Source organism: Podarcis melisellensis (assembly GCF_964234715.1).
Source record: "Podarcis melisellensis genome assembly, chromosome: 13".
Taxonomy (NCBI): domain Eukaryota; kingdom Metazoa; phylum Chordata; class Lepidosauria; order Squamata; family Lacertidae; genus Podarcis; species Podarcis melisellensis.
Window position 1 is genome coordinate 52,492,810 of NC_138545.1, and position 16,888 is coordinate 52,509,697.

The 16,888-nt window shown below is 44.4% G+C and overlaps 1 protein-coding gene across 1 annotated transcript in view; it reads left to right on the plus strand.

Annotated features, from left to right (window-relative positions):
- Positions 1–8,521: 8,521 nt before the first annotated feature.
- Positions 8,522–16,888, plus strand: part of SLC9A3 (solute carrier family 9 member A3) — a gene marked incomplete at its 3' end in the record, with an annotated part of 99,691 nt that continues 91,324 nt past the window's right edge. The window contains exon 1 of the mRNA XM_081883951.1: positions 8,522–9,055. Coding sequence (XP_081740077.1) covers positions 8,833–9,055 — 223 coding nt within the window. The 5' untranslated portion in view covers positions 8,522–8,832. The remainder of the gene's footprint in view (positions 9,056–16,888) is intronic.

A 16,888-nucleotide genomic window follows, 5' to 3' on the forward strand; every position in this document is an offset into this window, starting at 1 on the left:
GCCTCAGAAGCAGCAGCATAGCGTGTGCTACCGTCGCATGTGTGTGCCGGGGGAGGGGGAGGCACGGAGGCAGCCTGTTGCAGCAGCTTCAAATCAATCCAATCAGACTGATTTGAAGGGCACACTCACTCAACCCTGGCAGCCCTGTGTGGAATTGCAAGGCTGGGGTGGGACTGTCCAATCCCAGCCTTGCAAAGCGGCGCAAGGAGCACACTCATGTGCTGGAGCCCCATGGAAGAGAAGGGTGGCAAAGCTGCCACAGCCTCCCCACTGCTTCCACCCCCTGGGTCACGCGCTCTTCCTCCCTCCTTGATGGCCCAGGGGAAGGTGCACACGGCTGTCCCTTCAGTGGCCATAAGGAGAAGGAGGCACTGCTGTCACTCCCTTGAAGGTCCAGCCTGGGTATGTGAAATATACTCGGAGTTGAGTGTGCATTTCATGCTCTTTATTCAGCTCATAGTGGTGAGGAGGAATGAAGTTCCCCCACAATGGGCCCCACGTGATTGGCTAATTCTGGGATTCACCTGTTGGCCAATCAGGTTGCGGATTCAGTTCCACCTGGAGCTGGATTGGGTGGCTCCTGTGGACCAATCAGACTGCTGCATTCTGAATCCTATTGTTCTAGGACCAATCAGACTGCTGCCTTTTGGATCCTATTCAACTCAGTACATAACACCATGGCTTCCCTCCATGCAGCTCCAAGCTTGAGGAGGGAGCCTGTTGTGGGGGCGCCTGGTTGCACCCCATCATCAAAATGTGCCTCAGGCCACGCTCCCACCAGCCCCCCACGCTACGCCACTGCTCAGAAGACAGGCTAAAGAAAACACCACTATAGCGCACTGCTTAACAGAACTTAACCACACTGACATTTGAGCAGTGAGAGGCGATGTTAAAGGCTGTGTTAGGAAGGAAAATCAAGAGACAGGAACTGAGAATCATTAAGCAAGCTAAAATGAGGTCCAAAAAAGATAAATGGCTAAAAATAACCTGCCTCGAATTTTTTTGGGGGGGGGGCACTAAAGATGTTAAAACATTTGAGATTTGGAAACATGCCCCACTGGGTTCCTGGAAGCAAAGTTATCAGTCACAACGGAGGATGGGGCAAGGGTGGACAAGACAGAAGGATTAAGGGGGTCTAAAAATAGCTTCCACCAGGAACATAGTGAATGATAAACGCCAAATTGCTCCCAGACGCTGCGAGAACTAATATACGTGGTTGGAGAAGGGAATGTGATTTCCCGCTCCTCCTTCCTTCCTGTAAATTGGGGTTTGCGAGTTCTTCTGTTCTCAGCCTGGAGCTCAGGTGTTGTTCAGTATTTGCAGTTCATTCAATTTCTCTAATGATGGGCTTTAGTTTCTAACAGTATAGAATCATAGAATCATAGAGTTGGAAGAGACCACAAGGGCCATCGAGTCCAACCCCCTGCCAAGCAGGAAACACCATCAGAGCACTCCTGACATATGGTTGTCAAGCCTCTGCTTAAAGACCTCCAAAGAAGGAGACTCCACCACACTCCTTGGCAGCAAATTCCACTGTCAAACAGCTCTTACTGTCAGGAAGTTCTTCCTAATGTTTAGGTGGAATCTTCTTTCTTGTAGTTTGGATCCATTGCTCCGTGTCCGCTTCTCTGGAGCAGCAGAAAACAACCTTTCTCCCTCCTCTATGTGACATCCTTTTATATATTTGAACATGGCTGTCATATCACCCCTTAACCTCCTCTTCTCCAGGCTAAACATGCCCAGCTCCCTTAGCCATTCCTCATAAGGCATCGTTTCCAGGCTTTGACCATTTTGGTTGCCCTCCTCTGGACACGTTCCAGTTTGTCAGTGTCCTTCTTGAACTGTGGTGCCCAGAACTGGACACAGTACTCCAGGTGAGGTCTGATCAGAGCAGAATACAGTGGCACTATTACTTCCCTTGATCTAGATGCTATACTCCTATTGATGCAGCCCAGAATTGCATTGGCTTTTTTAGCTGCCGCGTCACACTGTTGGCTCATGTCAAGTTTGTGGTCAACCAAGACTCCTAGATCCTTTTCACATGTACTGCTCTCAAGTATTTGAATTAGGAAGTTCTAAAACAATTTTTTGAGTACGCTTCATCTACTTCCTTTGCAATTCAAACTACCTTGAAGAAACGCAGAAGGCAGGTTGTGTGTGTAACTACCAGATCGTGATATTTTGCAAGAGCTCATACACAAAACCATAGAATTGTAAAGTTGCAAGGGACCACTGGGGTCATCTAGTCCCCCGGCAATGCAGGAATCTTTTTGCCCAGGGTGGGGCTCAAATCCGTGACCCTGAGATTAAGATTTTCATGCTCTACTGACTGAGCTATCCAGTTGCCCTGGACTGAAGGAATTTATTTAATTCCTAGTTATTAGAAGCATGGTCAAGGGGGTCATTTAGGGAAGAAGGGGGTCAACTATCTCCCCCCCCCACCGCCAATGTTCAGTGCTTGTGTTCATCAGGAGCATCTATATCTCTGACCATCTCACTACATATGCTTTATACTGGTCTATTATATGAACTGATGGCACACATTCTTGTTGCTTCAGAAACTAGGGGGCTGGGCTGTTTTTCCTGCAATAACATCCCAATAGAACTTATGCAACAGAAAAAGTAAATGATCACAACAAATGTGCTACTTTTCTACCATTGAACTTTCAAGGTACAGTATCTAAGAGTGGAGTTATGGGCTGTTCCAAATCTTCTTGCGTCTACCTCCCAGAGCTGGCCCAACCATGAGGTAGGGTGAAGCAGCTGCCTCAGGCAGCAGAAATGCAAAAGGTGGTGTCCCTGCAGTCACCTCGCCTGCCCCACTGCTTCCTAACCACCAGAGAAGCAGCCCAGGTAAGAATGGAGGTGGTGGCAGAGAAGCTGCCTCCTCACCCCAATTTTTCCCCCCTTCACCTGTTGGAATCTGAACTGGTATCTCTGTCCAAATGAGATTGCCAGTTCCTGCCTCAGTTGGTGGCCCCCAAAGTGACTCAATCTCTTCTTCCTGGGGCAGTTTTCCTTAGACTTTCTACACTCAACACACATACACACACACCAGGCCCAAGCACCTGTTCCACGGGTGGGAACATACAGACCACCCCACACTGTCATGTACAGAAGCCTCTACAGTGGTACCTCGGGTTAAGTACTTAATTCGTTCCGGAGGTCCGTTCTTAACCTGAACCTGTTCTTAAGCTGAAGCACCACTTTAGCTAATGAGGCCTCCTGCTGCCGCCAATTTCTGTTCTTATCCTGAAGCAAAGTTCTTAACCTGAAGCACTATTTCTGGATCAGCGGAGAGTGTAACCTGAAGCGTATGTAACCTGAGGTACCACTGTGATCCAAAATGGGGCTTAGAATAAGAATAGGAATAACAACTCTGCAACCGTGCACAGGGAAACGTCACACTTTCTGAGTTTCCTTCTTCTTATATATCTTCTCATGCCAGCTACACCTGAAATATCCTCTTCTGTGAAACTATACAAGGCTCAGGAGCCCTGGATTCTTTCCCATCTAGAGCCCCTTCATAACGTTAATGTCTCAACCCGTTCTGAGGGCCTGACATTGGACATAAACAGGAGAATGAGAACTTTGACAGACCAGCTCTAGAATAGAATGGCCTTGAAGCTGTGATTGGAGCATCACAGCACAGGGAAGAAAAGGGTGTTGTTGTTTTTAAATAGTACTGCCCCAGCAGGTGTTTGGTTGACGCCAATAACCCTAAGCCTTCATCTACTAATGATAAAGGCTGATATTTAAAAAAAAAACAGGAGAAAAAAGGATATCTTGTTTCTGCCATACAGTTTGGCACTCTGATCAAATACTTCTTTTTCAAACAGACGGTTGTTGCAATGTTTGTCCCAGGGACATAAGAGATACAAATTATTGAAGTATTGTTTTCATTAAGCCACATCTGTTGGTGTAAGAGAATGCCAGCCACTTGCAGGATCTCTTGATGAAGAGTCATTGTGTAATTCAATAGCTGGCGTGTTCTTACACCACAAAAATAGTCCAATGAAATCATAATCCTTTAACTATTTTGTATAATTTCCCCCCAATAACTCCTCTAGGGCCTCATATAACCTCCTGAGGCTTTTCATAATTCTGTGCCCTGGGTTCTCTTCCAAACTCACTTCACTGTGTTATGTAATATCATGGAGGCCTACAATGGTTTTGTTATTTTCTGATAACCTTAGATGACCTGAAGTCTTCTCCTCAGTAGACAAGGAAATAAGAGCCAAGACTCCATGGTATGCTGCTGATTTAGATGGTACCCCTGCAGGCTTTTATCTACTACAACTATGTGGGAAATTTGCATTAAAATGCTGCACTTATCTCACAGATTCTTCAGTTTCTAGCAAATGAATTCTTTCACCAAGTTTTCGTTTGAGTCTAATGTCTTTTATTTTATTTTTTAAAAATCTTCCAAACGATCCCCATATTTCAATTCAATGTGTCTTGGCTTCTTTAGTTTAGGTTCCATCATTTTAATTAGTCTTACATGATGCCATTAATCAATTCAGATTTCTACATTAATTAAATACAGACAAATCAAAGATATCACAAAATCCCGTGGCACCTAAGAGCAAGAGGAAAAGTAATGAAAGGGCATTTGGGAATAAAAAGGGATCTGAATCTTTTACAATGTGATGCCCAAAACGTAATGTTTCAACTGGTCACCCTACATATCACTGTAGGAACAGAGGATGGCAAAAGGGGCTGCCGTCCGCGGTGCTGGAAGTAGACACAGTGTACATGCAGGTGCCACAAAAAGTGCCAACTTCATGTCTAGTTTGGGGTGGCTAGGTGCAGCTTGTTATGTAATCTATTCCTACGGAAGCTTCCTTTTCTACATAACTATTAAAAGTGCAGGAACCCTGCTCACTTTCTCACCTGTCCTCTCTAGTCTAATTTTCCTCCTTTTCCTCTGTAACATTTGGTCCAACATATCTATAAAGGGACCCCTGACCGTTAGGTCCAGTCGCGGACGACTCTGGGGTTGCGGCGCTCATCTCGCTTTACAGGCCGAGGGAGCCAACGTTTGTTCGTAGACAGTTTTTCCAGGTCATGTGGCCGGCATGACTAAGCCGCTTCTGGCGAACCAGAGCAGCGCACGGAAATGCCGTTTACCTTCCCGCCGGAGCAGTACCTATTTATCTACTTGCACTTTGACATGCCTTTGAACTGCTAGGTGGGCAGGAACAGGGACCAAACAACAGGAGCTCACCCCATTGGAAGCCACTGCCATTTAGCAACAAAAGTCACAAAGCTGAGTTGTAGCTTCAGGGTAAGGTATTACTCGTTTTTGACTCAGGTTGATACATAACCCACATTTTGTGCTCAGGTTCTTGCAAACAGTACCTCACCTTTCATGGATTCATAAACTGTCATTTTGTTGAAGAGAATTGACTTTGCCTCCGTCAGCCTTTTATTGTGTACTTAAGTTTTCGATTAGGTTAGACCATCATTGATTTTTATGCAACTTAATGTTGTTTTAAAATCATCTATCATGCTTCAAATAAATGCAGAGTACATGGTTCCAAAGTACAATGCCTGTTATCAGAATAAATGTCCTAGTGAAACGTCTTTGTGAAAGAGTTCAGATACCTTCCTGGCTCAGAGTCCTTTCACATGTGACACATTAAAACTGGGGAAACGTTTTGGCCCAGTGGGCCAGATTTTTATCTCCCACACCCTCATGGGCTGATTTTGAAAGTTGAGCAGGACAGCCTACCTGTTAATCACCATGACAACGTTGGCCTGCAGGGGTGCGTCCCAGCAGGATCAAACTCTCTGCGCATCAGCTAAAGTGTTAATTAATAAGTAATAAAATAATAATGCATGGAGAGTTCAACCTTCACTCAATCCTTTGTAATGAACATTCCTGAGTAAGCTTAGCAACCACGGATCAGGAATTGGTTAAGTATCAGGATGCAAAGAGTAAGAGTAAGTGGACAATTCTCTGAATGGAGAGGTGTAGAAAGTGAAGGCCTCCAAGTGCTTTTTAATATAGAATCATGGAGCTGTAGAGTTGAAAGTGACTCTGGGGCTCATCTAGTCAAGGCAGGGATCTCAACTAGATCATACATGACAAATGGCCATCCAATCCCAGCTTAAAAACTTCCAAGGAAGGAGAGTCCACCACTTCTCGTGGGAGTCTGTTCCACTGTGAAACAACTCTTACTGTCAGAAATTTTTCCTGATGTTTGGTTGGAATCTTCTTCCTTGTAACTTAGATCCATTGGTTCGGGTCCTACCTTCCAGAGCAGAAGAAAACTAGCTTGCTCCATCTTCCTTGTGACAGCCTTTGAGATATTTGAAGGTGGCTATCATATGTCTTCTCAGGCTAAACACATACAATTCCTTCAACTTTTCCTCATAAAGCTTGATTTCCAGTCCCTTGACCATTTTGATGGCCCACATTACATCTTGTCTATATTCGTCTTAAATTGTAGTACCCAGAACGACACAGGATTCCAGGTGGGATCTGATCAAAGCAGGACTATTACATCCCTTGGTTGGAACACTACTGTTGATGCAGCCTAGAATAACATTTGCCTTTTTTTGCCTTTGAATCACAGTGTTGATTCAAGTTAAGTTTGTCATCTACTAAGACCCCCTAGATCCTTTTTACAGGTAGTACTGGCAAGCCAGGTGTCCCTCCTCTTATATTTGTGCAGTTGGTTCTTCCTGCCTAAGTGTAGAAACCTTACATTTGTCCCTATTGAAATTCATTTTGTTAGCTGGGCCCAGTTCTCCAATCTGTCTTCATCGGCATTGGCTACCGCCCCAGTTTGGTGTCATCTGCAAATTTGATGAGCATTCCCGTTATACCTTCATCCAAGTCCTTTATAAATATGTTGAACAACCTTGGGCCCAGGACAAAACATTGTGGCACCCCACTTTTCCCTTTCTTCCTGGATAATAAGGAACTGTTAGTGAACATTCTTTGGGCTCAGTTTTACTAGCTTCTTCAGAACAATATCATTGGGGACTTTGTCAAAAGCCTTACTGAAATCAAGATACACTATGTGCATGCAACCGCATTTGGAATACTGTATACAGTTCTGGTTTTCTCACCTCAGAAAGGCTATTGTAGAGTTGGAAAAGATTCAGAAAAGGATCAAGGGGATGGGGTGACTCCCCTAAGAGTAGAGATTGTGGTGTTTGGGTCTTTTTTGTTTAGAGAAAAGGCAAGTGACAGGTGATATGATAAAAGCCTATGAAATTATGCATGGCATGGAGAAAGAGGGTAGAGAAAAGCTTTTCTCCCTTTCTGTTGCAGAGTTGGGAAATGTTCAGAAACGGGCATACTTTAAATGTGATAGGCTAAAAGCCTTATGAAAGATAAAGTTTTCACCAGCCTATGGAACATCAACAGAAAGGAAGCAAGAAGTTCTGGAGCCAAGGAGCCATGGAGAAGACTTTCCCCTTGTCCCAGTCTGTCTTGCTTCAACTACTGGTGGGAGGCGAACTATTCCAAATAAGTTGCACGGGTAGCAATTCTTCCACAGGAAAAGGTCTTCCTGTCTTCACTTTTTAAATTAAACAGACTAGATTCCTTTGATCTTGGTTTGTAAAATAGATTCTCCATTGCTAATCCAGATCTAATTAATCCTTCTTTAGCTCAGCTGATGGACGTTGCTTTTCTAAACTTGAATTGCTATTTCTGGGAACTACTGTACTTTAGACCAGGGCGATCCAATGCACAGCACAAGAGCTGCATGCTGCGCTCAAGACCTTTTTTAGCGGCCCTCAGCAACATTTGATACCCCCTCCCGCAGCCTTTGTGCTGCCTTCCCAGAGCCAGTTAAGCAAGGTGCTGGGCTTTGGGAAGGAGACATGAGAGCTCTGACAGGGTCCTATAATCCTCCAGCACCTTCCCAAAGCTGGGAGCCTGCCATAGCCTCATGCCTCCTTCTCAAAGCCCAGCACCTCACTTAGCTTTGGGAAGGCAGCTCCAGGGCTGGGGGGGGGGACATCAAATTTTGGCCTCCCCCCCCCCCGCATGACAAGGCAGTGTGGAACCCATGGCCCACCTGATATTAAAAGTTATATCATCCTGCCTTAGAGGTTGTAGACCCAAAGTGATGTTGGTTGGCTCACCACTTAACTGACCATCGGCTGTATTCATTCAAATTTTCTCTACTTACGAAAAGTTTTTTAATGTTAATTGGTACAGTTGTCAGGTGTCCTTTGGCTGACTACCTGTCCTGAAGGCTACTACCTGCAGAGTTTGCTTTTTACCTAAGTGGCTTGTTGCTACATGTTAATCTCCCTTGAGATTAACTTTGTTCAAGCGAGAGCGAAGTCCTGGGCCATGCACTTTCCCCAAAAGAACCTTATACACCCACCTCTCTATAATTATTAAGAAGAGATGTCATTAATCTTTTACACTTATTTACAAATCAGAACTGAGGGGGAAAGTAGTCATCATAAACCTGCCTAGAGGGTTATCTGACCCCTCCTTCCAATTAAACACCATAAAAAGCACTCCTTCTTCCAAAGGCACGAAAGAGGTTTAGAGGTTCTCCTAGAGTCAGTAAGATCCTTGCGCCCAGGGCTGCACCTGCCAAAGTGCTGCTTGGCTCCTCAGGAATAAGCGGTTGGAGGGATAGTGCCCCCCACTGGCTGGAGAGCAGGCAGCAGAATTTGAGAGGAAGAACCTGATATTGACATGGTTTCTGACAGCTAGTAGTTCTCAACTGGGCATCCAAGAAAATACAAGCAAAAGTGGGAAGCCCACTTTGACCTCTAAGCTAAGCAATACTAAAAGGGATAAATAGCACATTGCCCGCAAGGAAGCAATTTTTAGATAGCAGTTCTTTGATCATGAAGAAAAGGGCATTCATTTTGCCTTTCCTCATTTTGCTAATATTGTTGATGTGCCATTCAGAAGGGCTTACTGAAAGAGATGGTCTCGGAACTGCAAATGAAACCATCAAGGAAACTAACCACAGTGGCGGCTTCCAGATAGTCACCTTTGATTGGCTCCACGTTCATGTGCCTTTCCTCGTTGCTTTCTGGATCCTGGTGGCTTTCTCAGCTATGATTGGTAAGTAATGATGCTTTGGCACTCCTTGGGGGTCATTTGTCTGTTTCAAATGGCATTACTACTGTATTGTTACCCCAACCTCTGAGCAATGAGACGTTTCACTGGGTAACAGTATGTACGCTGAGTTGTTTTCCTTTCAGTGAGGCCACTGGAGGCTTGCAGTGTTTCTGTGTTATAAGGATTATTTGCACAGAGTTTCTTGTCCAGAGTTTCCATATAAGAGCTACATGAACTGACAGATTTATTCTTATGCTCAATATATATATTGGATGTTGCATTTGTTTAAAGGTACATTTTATTTTCAAATGTGCTTGTTTTGTGCATATTCAGGCAATTCCATTTGTTTTTCAGAGGTTGTTTTTACTCTCTCTATATTTTTAGGATTAATTTTTTGGGGGGGGTTATAAGCTCAAGTCATTATGAGGTGTCTCTCCCCCCCCCTCCCGCCACCCGCTACCTCATAAGGGAGGAATGCCATTCCAGCACCTCCCTTTTCTCAGGTTACCAAACCAGTGTGTTAAACAAGTAATCCTTGAGTCTTTTAATCTGGGACAATAGTTATTTCTGAATGCATCAAATTCTTCACAGACAGATGCATATTTCCTGAGGAACTCTCCCCCACGTGGGGGCATTCCATTTCACTGAAACATGCCATGATGGGGGCATGTTCTCTGATGCAATGTGGAGAGAAAACCATGGGGAGACGGCAGTCTTCTGAAAAACGCCTGTGCCAAAAAAAAAACATTGCAAAAAGTTAGGAGATCTGTGTTGCTGAATGTTCTCTTGTATTCTGTAACAAACATTTTCACAACGAAAAGCAAAATGCTGACCTCTTTCATGCCCTTTTGCTGCTATTTGCAACCTAGTACTCAAAATGGAAGGGCAAAAGGGACACGGGGTGGTTTTATTTCCAATTAAGGCTTACATTGAAAAGAAGTGGGGTCATTTTAGAGCTTCCTAAAATATGCAAGGCAGAACCCCAGCTCACTTGGCGCACTAGAACGTCACTGTCTCTAGGCAGAGAAGGCCAAATGGGGAACAAAGGGCACTGAACCTTCTGGAAGATGCTTTTTTTTTGAGAGCACTATCAGCTGAGAGAATGGGCTTGTTGCCCAAATGGTGCTGGAGAGGAGGCACCGCCATCTTAATGCATGTCCGAGGATCATGGCTGCCTGAATGTGTTGTGAGTGCAAACTCCTTTGACACCATTTTTCTCCAGCTAATTATTGAAGCTTGTGAGACCAGGTTTTGGTCAGTCTTAGTTGGGAAAAGCCATGTTACTCAATGGAAACCAACTGAACACATTACATTAAGTGCATGGCACCACTAAAAAGGGGAACATTTAATTTCACCCTCCCTAATGTACAATAAAGGGATGTGGGTGGCGCTGTGAGTTAAACCACTGAGCCTAGGGCTTGCCGGTCATAAGGTCGGCGGTTCAAATGAAATACAGTTACTGGATCAAACTTGCGTGCATGAAAGTTGGCTCAAGTTACCAGTGTGTATGTGGCCTGGCAGACTCCCTGCAGCTACTTCTATCCCCCCCCCCCCATTTTTCTTCTCTCTGTGTGCTTCCTGCAACAAGCAGGAAGCCATGTGGCCATGGCTCACTGGAAGTGAACTGAATCTCTCTAAAAGGAGATTTTACAGCCTGCATTTTTGCTAACCCAAAGATTGTGCGATCCTTTATGTAGGGAAGCCAATTTATTTTTCTTTTTAAGTTGTATGGAACCTTTTTTTATCGTTACTGCCAGCGGATGGAGACTTGTTTGCTGTAACTTCTGGAAACTCTGTGAGCAAAACATTCATTTATTTGCATAGCTAATTGTCTGTGATTTATTCTAGCCTAAGTATTTTCATGGAGAACATTTGTTTAATGGTGGGTGAGGGCAGTTGCAACATCTAACCAACTTTTAATGTGCTTGGAACAATGTGAAAGAGTGAAAGATCTCTCTTCCAAACCTCTCTCTCCAATGATTAATTACTAATTAATTTTGTTCATAAATAGCACCGGCACCAATTACTTTTATTACAGAATGTGGCTTTCTGGCTTTATTTATTTATTGCATTACATACTTATGACTCACTTCCCATTAAATATCCTGAAATGATTTTTTAAGGCAGCTCAGCACTCCTCTTGTATGAAGCACCTGTGTTAAAAAATAAATATAGCCTGTGCAGGCACTGGGGGCAGGGAAGGGAGGAAGGGAAGTGTTATGTACTGAGTTGAATAGGATCCAAACTGCAGCAGTCTGATTGGTCCTAGAACAATAGGCTCCAAAAGGCAGCAGTCTGATTGGTCCTAGAACAATAGGATTCAGAATGCAGCAGTCTGATTGGTCCTAGAACAATGCAGCAGTATGATTGGTTAGCAGGAACCACCCAATCATGCTCCAGATAGAAGTGAATCCACAACCTGATTGGCTTACAGTAGAATTCCGGAATTAGCCAATCATGTGCAGCCCATTGTGTAAATAATGTATATAAAGCAGATACTTGAGGGGACTTTCATTCATTCCTCCTCACCGCTATGAGCTGAATAAAGAGCATGAAATCACTTTGCGACTCTGAGTATATTTCAGGAAAGGCTGTGCGGAACCTCTGTTTCCATGCCTTTTGCATTTCCATGCTCTGCCAAAACTGTAACTATTTTTAAAAGCCCCAGAATTCCTTAGTTCCTTGCTGGCATTTATTGTGCGCAGGAAGGAGAAGGCGACAAAGCTTGGCAGCAGAAGATGACAGCGTGTTCGCGATTAGCAGCTGCACGTGGCAAATAATGTTTGTGACAACTGCGCAACTCAAATAAAGGATCCCCCGCAAGCACTGTTACATCTGTCCACTAGGTGGCAGCAGGTGCTGAATGATGAACGAAAGTTCAACTGAGGAATGCAAGAAGCCTATTGCTCCGTCGGAAAAACTCCAAAACCCACATTCGGGATAGGGATGGGGGAATCTGTCAGTTTGGGTGTCTTTTTTCTCGAAACCTAAGATCAGTTCCTCACATTTCCATACCAGTTTGAATTGAAACTTAGCCCTATTGTGTGGTTGAATTATGTATTTTTCAAGTCAAACAAACAAGAAACAAATGTCAGCCCATATGAAAAATACACAAATCCACATTTTGGAAACTAACTGGTACAAAATAGTTAATAAGCATTTGAATTCTCCTCAATTCTTCAGCAGGCTAGGTGGTAAAAAAAATGGGTGAGGGAAATGAAAAAAAAAGTAAAGCGGGATGATGTAGGAGCCATGGATCAATCTTATTTATTTGAACACCACTGAAAATTGATCTCCAGTTTTGCTAACATATAGGCTTCCATGTTTTTCTTTATTTCTGCTCTCTGCATAGCTAGAAATCCATGTGTCGACGGATCTGGGTAATAGCAGCTGCGTTTTGTGGGGTTTTTTAAAGAATCTGAGGTGTGTAACCTGATACCTGTAAATATCTAGCAGAGATTTCCAGAGCAATCCTAACACTGGCAGAAGAGTCATAGAATTTGGGCTACTGGGATGCAAGATTTATTTCAAGTGCAGAATGCTCACATCCTTGGTTAAGAGGCTGAATGGAAAAAGAAAATAAAACATTGAACATTAAAAAAACCTTCCCTATACAGGCTTGCCTTCAGACAGCTCAAAGGTCGGATAATTGCATACCCCCCCCCCAACATTTCTCCAATGATAATAGGGGCACCCTAAGGAAAAGCAGGACATTCTGGGATCAAATCAGAAACTAGGACAGCTTCTCTAAATCAGGGGCGTCCCTGGAAAATAGGCACACTTGGAGGGTCTGCAAATAGTTTAAAATATTTTCTTAGAAATGCACCCAAGACAAGAAGCTGCCACTAAGTTTTGAGTATAAACGCTCTCCAAATGCTCCTCTAAACCGTAAACTCTGGAGCGGAGTACACTGCACAACTATCAGGGAATAAATCTTGATACAAGGCTCTGGTGAGTAAGACCATTATTGGATTGGCCTCGTGCTCACGTGCCCAGCATGGATCCCACACATGCTTAGGCGTGTGAAGAGGAGCACAGGGATGCTTGAGCCATTCCTTGGGTCTCAGTTCCTGGCCTTTTTCAGGCTACTTCCTCATGGCAACCCCCTGGTGGACAAAAAAGGTAAAGGGACCCTTGACCATTAGGTCCAGTTGTGACCGACTCTGGGGTTATATGGCGCTCATCTTGTTTTACTGGCCGAGGGAGCCGGCATACAGCTTCCGGGTCATGTGGCCAGCATGACTAAGCCGCTTCTGGCGAACCAGAGCAGCGCACAGAAATGCCGTTTACCTTCCCACCGGAGTGGTACCTATTTATCTACTTGCACTTTGACATGCTTTGAAACTGCTAGGTTGGCAGGAGCAGGGACTGAGCAACGGGAGCTCACCCCGCCGCAGAGATTCAAACCGCCGACCTTCTGATCGGCAAATCCTAGGCTCTGTGGTTTAACCCACAGCACCACCCGCGTCCCTTTGGTGGACAAAGCCAGAGGCAAAAGTGTGAAGACCACTGTACAGAATACTCTATTCCACAGAAAAGCACAAGGAGGGGGGCAACCTAAATGGTCAAAGGCTTGGAAACGATGCCTTATGAGGAACGGCTAAGGGAGCTGGGCATGTTTAGCCTGGAGAAGAGGAGGTTAAGGGGTGATATGATAGCCATGTTCAAATATATAAAAGAATGTCACATAGAGGAGGGAGAAAGGTTGTTTTCTGCTGCTCTAGAGAAGTGGACACGGAGCAATGGATCCAAACTACAAGAAAGAAGATTCCACCTAAACATTAGGAAGACCTTCCTGACAGTAAGAGCTGTTTGACAGTGGAATTTGCTGCCAAGGAGTGTGGTGGAGTCTCCTTCTTTGGAGGTCTTTAAGCAGAGGCTTGACAACCATATGTCAGGAGTGCTCTGATGGTGTTTCCTGCTTGGAAGGGGGTTGGACTCGATGGCCCTTGTGGTCTCTTCCAACTCTATGATTCTATGATTCTATGAACTTTGGGCTAGGTGGACTGGCACTGACTTTACTACAGTTCTTCATTTTTTTAAAAATACGGGCACATTGCTGGGGGACCGTTTTGGTGTAACAGGCCTGCTATACTGCTGTGTTTTGCAATCCTGCGCAAGCCATACAACTTGGTAATACTGAGGAGCTGCAGGGCTGCCTGGGTGGGAAGCCACCACTGAAAAGGCTCATTCTTGTGTTGCTGGAGAGGACACATGGAGCAAGGCCTCCGAGTGAGGATTGGGCTGGTTTATTGTTTAGGTGGGTTCACTGCTGTTATTGACATGCATTTTCTGTATCTTTATTTTAGATCTTATTACGATTTACGTGGAAATTGTTGTGATTTGGTTGTATACTTTTTAATATTTTTATTGTTTATCCCTACTTTTGTGAGCTAATTTGGAAGCTAATTTGTAGCAGAGCAATTGAATTAGGATTGGTGTTATGCGGTCAGACCGTCTCTCCAGGGCGAGCAACTGAGTTCTGCACTGGCTGCAGTTTTTAAACTGTCTTTAAAGGTAGTCCCATCTCTCTATATCCAGGATGGGTATCTGTATCTATGGAATAGCATCTGAGGATTTTTGCACTCTGAAAAATCAGGTACCAGAACTGTGGAACTGTTTAGAATATCTAATCACCACGTTCTCCAGGCAGTAGTCAAGGCAGATCAAATCTTTACTCCTCACAGCCTCAGACATGAGTCACTTTCTCTGCCCTTCTTCAGCATCAATAAAACAGAAGAGACACGGCAAGTTCTGAGTGCAGAAATGGTAAGGAGCTCTTTAGAGAGGAAATATAGATGTGACGTCATCCGAAAGGTGTTATATGCGGATCAGCTTCTAACCACATAAACTAGTTGGAAAGTTTTATCACTGCTATTCAGGACGATGTAATTGCTACCAATAACTATCTAAACATATAGAACAAAGGTCAAATGTGCAGAGACTGAAATAGAGAGAGGCCTTAACTACATCGGATCCACGTGTATTTTTCCTCCTTGCTTTTTTAAAAAAGTATTTGCAGAGGCTGCAGCCTCGATCAGCAGACTGATGAGTACGTTGGGGGGGATTGCATAACTCTTCTGCTGTTTTTTTCTGCTTAAAACCCACCCAGACATAGGGGGCGGGGAGATTTTGAAGAACAACAAAAAGATCAGAGATGAAAGGGTTAATCAGCCTACTGTCGGCCTCATGTCAAGAACTAGCCTCCTCAACTGCTTTGGATTAAAATCAGGAAAACGCAAGAGAACGGAGTGTGACATATAGCAGAACTTGTAATCAGGCATTGCCAACCCTTTTAGGCTTGTGGGTGCATGTGGGTATTTAACTGAGCTTCGAGAAACAATAGAGATGAAAGGGAAAGTGGGAAAGAGTGTAATTGTCCCAACTTCCTGCTTTGACTCTATGTACTCTTCAAGGGAGAGAAAGGTGAGCCCTCTCACTTCCTCATGACCAAGAGGGCGGTGAGCAGACACCTGGAGAAGAGCTCTGTGGAGCCACCGTGCCCAAGGCCCTGTCTCACCAAATATATACTAAGTTTGATTTCATTCATAGATACAAAAACTAGAAAGAATCCATAGCTCTTCACACACACCATTATTAGGAAGGTTAATTCATGTGCACTTCAAAAAAAGTATAGGTGAAGAGGCGTCTGCTCCGTTAACATCTGTGAGCTGTTGGGTTTTGTTTTGTTTTTTAAAAGGGATACAGTTGTTAAAATGCTGTTGTTTCTGAACCCATTTGGTTTCTGTCAGAATTTTTTAATGACGTTTTAATTATTTTCATTGCTTTGAGGACCGTGCAATGGGAAAGCCATGTATAAATTTAAATATAAGTAAAAGTATTTACTGGTTATTATTAACTCTGCGGTCTAATTTAAAGTGTCTTAGCTTGTCATTGGCCTTTTTATCTCCACTGGCTTTATGGTTCAGTACTTTGACCCTCTTCCTACATGGGAATAGTACAGGGGGCCACCATTTTAGGCACATCCAGCTGACGCACAGGTACTTTTGGACCTGGAAGAAGGCAGGATGGGAGCAGAACGGGGGGGGGGGAGCTGGGGGGGAGTAACAGGGCAGGGCACACTTATATGCAGTCCGCCAATGTGTGCAGGGGCCAGGAATGGATCCCTTGAGTGAAATGCTTGCTGCCTGTATACAAAAGAAAAAGCTGGGTAATAGTAATGGAAGTAACTTTTATGGGTTTCCTGAAAAAGATTTTAGCTGGAGTGGCTGGTTTTAGGGAAGCTCCTTTCACCATCAGTTTTGTACATCTCACAAAGCCTATGGCATCTCAAAAGCTTTTCTGTGGCCCATGTATTTGTTGAAAGCGTCAACCTGTTGTTGTTGTTGTTTGCATGTAGAGACCCCGCAGCCACCCCCTCGTTGGAAATAACTCACACAAGGATACGGATATTAGGTTTATGTTATTGGGCTCCTCTGTTTAAACGGCCCCCGCCATGCCCCCCCGGCCAGCGGATTGGCTGGCCAGGCTCTGACATGGCCAGGATCCCCCAGGCAATGGGGGACAAAGTCCCCCGCCCCCGGTGGGGAGTGGGTGGCCACACGGTCCACCATAACTCCTCCCCACTGGGAGGTGGAGCAGATTTTTAATAACATTTCTTTTTAGTTTTGGCTGACCACAATGTTTTCTGGTGCTCCATCGCTGACTTGAAGTGATCCTGTTATGTTTCTGGTGAGGAAACCCCCCTCTAAATTGGCAGCCATTTACTTTGCTTTTACATCCATTTTCAGATTGCTTTCGGGGCTTGTGGGAGCAATTGTGTGTTGTTTGGCACGTGGAAGTGCACATTCTTGCTCCTAAACCAGTGCTGCCATT